This window comes from Genypterus blacodes, unplaced genomic scaffold (assembly GCF_046128005.1).
Source record: "Genypterus blacodes isolate CSIRO-AG114 ecotype Tasmania unplaced genomic scaffold, CSIRO-AGI_Gbla_v1 ptg000589l_1, whole genome shotgun sequence".
Classification (NCBI taxonomy): domain Eukaryota; kingdom Metazoa; phylum Chordata; class Actinopteri; order Ophidiiformes; family Ophidiidae; genus Genypterus; species Genypterus blacodes.
In genome coordinates this window covers 25,001-32,500 of record NW_027467319.1, presented here as the reverse complement: position 1 = coordinate 32,500, position 7,500 = coordinate 25,001, and the positions used below count along the sequence as shown (strand labels likewise).

Here is a 7,500-nt window from a genome sequence, read left to right as displayed (position 1 = left end):
TCCTCTGATGACAGTAAGATGAAGGCCACAGCAGACCACTGAGCAGGAGACAGTGTGGCTGTGGAGAGACGCCCTGACCTCAGGTACCATTGGATCTCCTTCACTAGAGAAAGATCCTTCAGCTCACTCAGACAGTGGAACAGATTAATGCTTCTCTCTGCAGAGACCTTCTGATTGATCTTCTTCTTGATGTACTGGACTGTTTCCTGGTGGCCTCTGAGCTCCTTCCTGTATCTTTCAGGAGACCCTGTAAGAGAGTCTGATTGGTCTGCAGTGAAAGGCCCAAAAGGAAACGAAGAAACAAGTCCAGGTGTCCATTAGGACTCTGTAAGGCCTCGTCCACAGCACTCTGGTGGAGACTTGTTAGTGTCAGAGAGGTTGGTTGATCTTCTAACAGCAGGTTGACTCCAGAGTTGATGAATGTCAGACGGACATAAAGAGCAGCCAGAAACTCCTGGGAGGCTCAGATGGACGAAGCAGAACACTGGTCCTGGTACAGTCCCCTCTCCTCTTTAAAGACCTGTGTGAACACTCCTGAGTACACTGAGGCTGCTGTGATGTCCATGCCACACTCTGTCAGGTCTGACTCATAGAAGATCAGGTTTCCTTTCTGCAGCTGATCAAAAGCCAGTTTTCCCAGAGACTCCATCATCTTCCTGCTCTCTGTATTCCAGAGTGGATCTGTCTCTGCTCCTCCATCATACTTGATGTTCTTCACTTTGGTCTGAACCACCAGGAAGTGGATGTACATCTCAGTCAGGGTCTTGGGCAGCTCTCCTCTCTCTGTGGTCTTCATCATCATGTCCTCCAGAACTGTGGCAGTGATCCAGCAGAAGACTGGAATGTGGCACATGATGTGGAGGCTTCGTGAGGTCTTGATGTGGGAGATGATGCTGTTGGCCTGCTTCCCATCTCTGAGTCTCTTCCTGAAGTACTCCTCCTTCTGAGGGTCAGTGAACCCTCTGACCTCTGTCACCATGTCCACGCTCTCAGCAGGGATCTGATTGGCTGCTGCAGGTCTTGTGGTGATCCAGAGGCCAGCAGATGGAAGCAGGTTCCCCCTGATGAGGTTTGTCAGCAGAACATCCACTGAGGTGGACTCTCTAACATCGGTCAGGATCTCACCTTTGTGGAAGTCCAGAGGAAGTCGACACTCATCCAGACCGTCCAGGATGAAGACGACCCGGAAGTCTTCAAAGCTGCAGATTCCTGCTTCTTTGGTTTCAGTAAAGAAGTGATGAAGAAGCTCCACCAAGCTGAACTTTCTCCCTCTCAGCACATTCAGCTCTCTGAAGGTGAATGGAAATGTGAGCTGGATGTTCTGGTGGGCTTTGCCTTCAGCCCAGTCCAGAGTGAACTTCTGTGTTAAGAGGGTTTTCCCGATGCCAGCCACGCCCTTTGTCATCAGTGTTCTGATTGGCTGATCTCTTCCAGGTGAGGCATTAAAGATGTCTTCACATCTGATTGTTGTTTCTGCTCTCTGTGCTTTCCTGGATGCTGCTTCAATGTGTGTGACCTCATGTTCATGGTTGAGCCCTCCAGCCCCTCCCTCTGTGATGTAGAGCTCTGTGTAGATCTCATTCAGAGGGGTTTGCTTTCCTGCTTTAGCGACCCCCTCACACACACTCTGGAACTTCTGCTTCAGCTTAGACTTCAGTTTACGTTGGCACAGTGCAGCAAGACTTCCTGATGAAGAGACAACAGTCAGAGGAGGGAAACATGGAGAAGAAAAGAAAACTACAGAGTAAAAAAGCATTTAGGAGTAGAAAGCTTTGTGACTAGAGCAGTATAATAGAACACCTTCTAACCTTCTAACCCCTGATGTTCCTGCACCTGTTCTAAGATCTCAGCAGGCCTGCTCACTATCCCAACAACCAAGAGCAGATCTCCTATTCTTTGGAATCCACTTCCTGCCCCAGTCAAAGAGACAAACTCTCTTGTGATCTTTAAATCCCCAATAAAAACACACTTCTGTTGGTGAGCCTTTGAATGTGACTAAAGTGCTGATAAACAGGAGGTGAACACAGTCTCTTTGTGCAGGAGAGTGATTAGCTGCTCTAAGTGTAAGTGTGAAGCTTTAGTCCTGTTTCCTCTTTCCTTATCATGTTCAAGCTGTTCAATGGTCTTACTGCTGTGCAGAGAGTCAGCCAGCTCCTCCTGCTTCATTCTCCTCAGGAAGTTCACTGTGAGCTTCACCAACGCCTCTCTGTTGCTCCTCTGCTCTCGGTTCCCTCTCGGCCTCTCCAAGCATTGTGGGTAGTCTGCGGTCAGAACCTTCTGGACGCTCTTCAGCTCGTCCTTCACAAACCTGACAATGTTCTCCTCCAGCAGCTGAAAGAGTCAGACGTGAGTTTATAGCAGGGGGACAGAAGATCCTGCTTCCTGATTGGCTGTCAGGTGTGTGTTTACAGTCTATATGTTGACAACACGCAGCTGGCCGGCGTTCTAAATCTCCGGCTTGATGAAGATGCAGGTAACCATAGCAACAGCTGTGATGCTTCACACTAGGTTCCCAGTGAACTCTCACTGGTCAAACTAAATGAACCAAGTGCTCCGGTCAAACATCTCTTATCTCTCTGTGGAATAGATTCTCCACCCGGTGACATCGTCCATATGGAAGTGGGCGGAGCCTGGACATTTACGCACCGTAAATATGGAGTCCAGGTCTGCTGGATGCTGCTGGACACACACACCACTGGAAACCTCTGACTTCTTCAGGTGAACTCTGTGGAGAAATCAGGAAACATGAAGTCTTCAAACACACACAGACACAGGTTGTCATGGTGATGTCTGTCTGTCTGTTTGAGGCAACAGGAAACGCAGCTGTCTGCTGGTCCCTCAAAGCAGCTCAGAGCATCACAGGATCCTGGAATCAATCTTCAGCTCATCAGCTCAACTTCTGAGGCTCTGATCCAAACACTCAGGTGGACAGAGACGTGTCCTTCATTCAAGAAGACCTGTCCTTTGAGATGTCTTCTACTACAAAACTACACTGATGATATCACAGTGATCTGGTTTAACCTCTGACCTTTCTTCAGCAGACTTCTGTCCATCACTTAAGTCAGGAGGTTCACCCATGGACCTGTCACTCTTCATGGACACACAGCTGGGTACAGGAGAGTCTGCCCTCTGCTGGTGAACTCTATAAACACAGCATTGACAACACAACAGAGGATTGAAGCAGATAAGTTACCAAGTTTTTGTAGTCTTTACTGCAATTGTTTAGCGCAGTGGTTCCCAAAGTGGGGGGCAGAGCTATTGCAGGAGTCCCTTATTGTTGATCGAACATATTGGGGGAGGCATTAAATAATTCTGATCTATTAAAGGGGGGCCCAGCACAAAATTTTGGGAACCACTGATTTAGCGGATGAGAAAACGCACAGACCAATTGCAAGCGAGTTAAGCCATCCCACGTGATTCTACCCAGCCAATCAAGTCTGTTCCAGTGTTGCTACTCTCTCTCTCTCACTCTCTCTCCCTATGTCTCTCTCTCTCTGTCCCACTGCTGCACTTTCTAAGCCTATCAGGCAAAAGAATGGGCTGTCTATTCCCACTTCGAGAATCTATTTTATTCTAATTGTTTAATTGTATATTTGTTGAAAATTCTTGCATCCTTCTGTTGATATGTAGTATCGGTTGTAATTTTGGGATAGTGATGTTTTGTTATGATATAGTTCTCTCTGTCTCTCACTCAGCCCCCCCTCTTACTTTGTGTGTGAGGGTCCAGGTTCATGACGGAAGTCTAGAGGTTCACCAATGGACCAGTCACTCTTCATGGACACACAGCTGGGTACAGGAGAGTCTGCCCTCTGCTGGTGAACTCTATAAACACAGCATTGACAACACAACAGAGGATTGAAGCAGAAGGTCATGAGGTCAAATGTGAGATGCAAAGAGAAATTGTGAGAAACTGAAAAACGTAGTTGTAGTTTGACTTTGTTCTTATGCAGTTTGATAGTTTGTGTTTTGTTGTGTGATTGTGTTTCTCAATCTTTCTGAAACTAGTTTGGCAGCTCATCTTTGCCAGGACTGCCTTGACAAACAGGTTCTTAGTTTAAATGGGCATTTCCTGGTAACAGACAGGAACAAAAACAAAAACATCTTTCATGTATTGAATGAGTTTTGAGTCTCATATTGTATCTTTGGAAGACTTCATCCAAAAAGTGTCATTTGAATTTCATGATTGCAATTTAATTTCAAAGTTGTCAGCAAAGTGAAAGTGAAACTGTTTGAATTCTGTGCACTAAATCAAAGTCATGTTCATTTGTTCCATGTAGTTCCAATGAGTCTTTGAGGGAAAAGTTCTTCAAACAGAATCTATAAAGGTGGCAGGAATCTAATTCCTTCCAAGCTGAAGTCCCAGCCTCTGTCTGAATGATGGCACAGACGGTGAGACACAGTCATGTTCTGTAGCTGCTGGAGATGGAGTCAGTGAGTTAGCATGATGGGATTCAGAGTCTTCATCCTCAGTTTGGTAACAGTGTTTAACACAAAGCTCTATCAAACCCCACCCCTGTGAGACGGGCAGTATTTACTGTGTGTGAGAGTCTGGAGGTCCCTCATCTTCATCACCACAAACACTCATCTTCACTACACTACAGAGAGGGAAGCATAAACACACACACATAAATAAACACACATGCACAGTAATAACAATAATCTGTCTTTGTACAGCACCTTTCATACAGAGCTGCAGCCCAAAGCGCTTTAAAGACATGAAGAGTCTAAAAGTCACAACAAGCTGAGAAAAGTAAAGAAGAATAAGAGTGAAAGAGTTTATAAAGAGAAACTGTACAGCAAACTCTACAACACATATGAAACCAGAGGGATTATAGATACACACACACACACACACACACACACACACACACACACACACACACACAAAAGCACAGAGACAGAAACATGAAACATGAAACATAAACTATGATCCATAAAGTCATCAAATCAAACTCAAACTCACACTGCGTCAGTCTTCCTCTGCTGCTCTTCCTCATCTGAACAAATGTCCCTGTCTAACTACACAACATACCTGTGTGTGATAAAGTATCACTACATTTTGTTCCTGGGTGAGGTCATTAAAAAAAAAGGGTCAGCTGACTCACCTGTAACGCCTGGAATGTGTTTTTAATGGGCGGGAGAGTGTGTGTGTGTGTGTGTGTGTGTGTGTGTGTGTGTGTGTGTGAGGTGGTTGATAGATGGAGGGAAGAAGTCATGAAGGCTGCGTGAGACCTGAACTCATTTCTTGTGAGAAAAAGATAATAAAAATAAATAGAACGATGTTGAGCAGGAAGTTGTCACTCATTCGGCTTCATTGGTTGTTGTTTATGGAGGCGGGAGTCAGAGGACATTTGTGATGTTTAGAGTGGTTCAGGTACAGGACCAGAGAGCTGGAGGTGGACTCAGGAGGAGAGACGGAGTGATGAAGACCACACACACTCTGAGTGAGGAGGGGAGTGGAGCAGCTGGACCACAGACTGGACTGGAGCTGTGAACAGGAAGGAGATGAGCAGACTGTATTTCCTGAGGAGGAGGCTGAGATCCTTCATCATGTGCAGCAGAGATCTTCTATCAGTCTGTGGTGACATCATGGCGGTGTGAGGTGAGATAAAGAACATGTCTATGTTGTGTTGTAGATGTGGTTCAGATTACCTTCTGATCTTTGAGGCCTAACGGGAGGAACCACACGGGGACGTCAGTAGAGAGAGCTGCAGCCAGCAGGAGAGCCAGACTACATACCTGAGGCCAGGGTGAGACACACACACACACACACACACACACAGAGGGGGGGTAAAGCTGGGGGTCTGGGGCGGTGGGTGCAGTGTGTCCTTGTGTCTGTACGCTGCAGCCGGCCTACACAGACCGACACTATAACAGGAGGCCGAGCGGCGTCCTGGCAGTTCCAGGTGTGAACAGAGCTTTCTGATGCTCATGTATGACACTGCACACACACACACACACCTTCAGGCTGCTGCTTCTCACTCTGGTGTGTCTGAAGGTTAGTGATTATGTGACTTAGTGAAAGAGTCCTTGTCCTCGTCTCTTCCTGTAGGTGTGGACGGGACGGACGTCCTGTGTGTCAGAGAGGCCACAGACCACTGCAGAGCTGGAAAGGTGAGGATCACTGCAGACTGAACACTTCTCTCAGACTGCAGGGAATGACTCCTTCTGCTGGATGTGTTTCTAGTGTTCTTCATCACAACAAGTCTTTACTTTGTCTCTCTACAGTTCAGATCACACACACACACACTCAATCAAGGATTCAGGACAGAAAGGTTTTTCTTCTTGACAAGTTTCACAACCCCAGTTCTGCTGTCTGGGAGGTAGGGTAGACACACACACACACACACACACACACACACACACACACACACACAGTGGAAACATGTTGGTATTTCACTTTATATACCATAAATAAATGTTTGAAAGCGGTAGATAAGTTCCCTTTATTTAAATGCATGTAGATACACTCAGACTACTTCTACAACTATAAGTCAGTTTGGGGGTAGAACAACATGAACACAACATGCAAGAACACCACTACTGAACATTCAAACATCCACCCATGAGGTGTGTGTATATCATCATCATCATCATCATCATCATCATCAGGAGAGTCGTACTCAGGCCTCTGTCAATAAATGAGCTGTTATGATCCGATGATGCATTTGTGACAGGAGACAGCAGAGCAGCTCAAATATCTGAAATAGATCTAAAAATATGTCTGAAAAGCAAGAAATCCTCATATTTGGAGTCACAAACTATTCTCATACTTTTATGTTTGTGAGCAGTACAACCAGACAGAACAAATGTGATCAAATGAGAGATTTTACTGCTACTTTGCTATAGATGAGGTACAAAATGCTTCAACTTGTCAAGAAAAACACAAAACGTCTCAGACCTAAAACCAAAAATTCCAAAGAATTCCACGTGCCTCTTTATTCTCTTTCTTGCGCCACACTTTCATTCTTTCCCTCTCCTCGTGTGTCAGATCACACAGTCGCTGAGGAACCATGTGTAGTATGTAGTATGAAAACAAACTATGATCCATTAAATCATCGAATCAAACTCAAACTCACGCTGCGTCACGTCTTCCTCTGTTTTGACAGTATACCTGTGTGTGTGTGTGTGTGTGTGTGTGTGTGTGTCTGTGTGTGTTTGTGCGTGTGTGCGTGTGTGTGTGTGTGTGTCTTAGCACCATCTAGTGGACAGGTTGTAGAAGTGTGGTTTCTTCTGTTGAACTTCATTTGAATAAGTTAAATAGATGCTGGAAATGAAGTCGTCCTAATGAACGTTCTTCTTCTCTCTCCCTCTCTATCTATTATTGATTTACATCCAGATTTCCTAAACCAGTGTTTCCCAAAGTGGGGGGCGCGCAGAGCTATTCCGGGAGGGAGGGGGGGTTAGGGTTAGGGTTAGCACCATGTGTTTGTTCCTCTCTTATCAGGGCTGTCTGTTTTTACAACAACTCTCCAACCACATGGGTTACCACAACAACCC

At 45.8% G+C, this 7,500-nt stretch overlaps 4 protein-coding genes across 6 annotated transcripts in view; 2 read left to right on the top strand and 2 right to left on the bottom strand.

Moving 5' to 3' along the window:
- The window catches only part of LOC142990558 (protein NLRC3-like), a 4,788-nt gene extending 92 nt beyond the window's left edge, over positions 1 to 4,696 (bottom strand). The window contains exons 1-7 of the mRNA XM_076140380.1: positions 4,678 to 4,696; positions 4,536 to 4,595; positions 3,709 to 3,822; positions 3,029 to 3,142; positions 2,647 to 2,725; positions 2,130 to 2,331; positions 1 to 1,686 (exon numbers count right to left, since the gene is read on the bottom strand). The exon at positions 1 to 1,686 is cut by the window's left edge and continues 92 nt beyond it. Of these exons, the coding sequence (XP_075996495.1) occupies positions 464 to 1,686; positions 2,130 to 2,331; positions 2,647 to 2,725; positions 3,029 to 3,142; positions 3,709 to 3,822; positions 4,536 to 4,585 (1,782 nt within the window). The 5' untranslated portion in view covers positions 4,586 to 4,595; positions 4,678 to 4,696 and the 3' untranslated portion in view covers positions 1 to 463. The remainder of the gene's footprint in view (positions 1,687 to 2,129; positions 2,332 to 2,646; positions 2,726 to 3,028; positions 3,143 to 3,708; positions 3,823 to 4,535; positions 4,596 to 4,677) is intronic.
- Positions 1 to 7,500, bottom strand: part of LOC142990555 (protein NLRC3-like) — a 19,905-nt gene that overhangs the window by 4,502 nt on the left and 7,903 nt on the right. The gene's annotated exons all lie outside the window — the stretch shown is intronic.
- The window catches only part of LOC142990561 (pyruvate dehydrogenase E1 component subunit alpha, somatic form, mitochondrial-like), a 19,571-nt gene continuing 17,520 nt past the window's right edge, over positions 5,450 to 7,500 (top strand). The window contains exons 1-2 of one of the 2 annotated variants that reach the window (XR_012960803.1): positions 5,450 to 5,602; positions 6,053 to 6,114. The gene's annotated coding sequence lies outside the window, so the exon portion shown is untranslated. Of the gene's footprint in view, positions 5,751 to 6,052; positions 6,115 to 7,500 lie in introns of both variants that reach the window. The other variant, XR_012960802.1, reaches the window with a different exon arrangement.
- Positions 6,122 to 7,500, top strand: part of LOC142990560 (gamma-glutamyl hydrolase-like) — a 19,601-nt gene continuing 18,222 nt past the window's right edge. Inside the window, exon 1 of the transcript XR_012960799.1 lies at positions 6,122 to 6,323. The gene's annotated coding sequence lies outside the window, so the exon portion shown is untranslated. The remainder of the gene's footprint in view (positions 6,324 to 7,500) is intronic.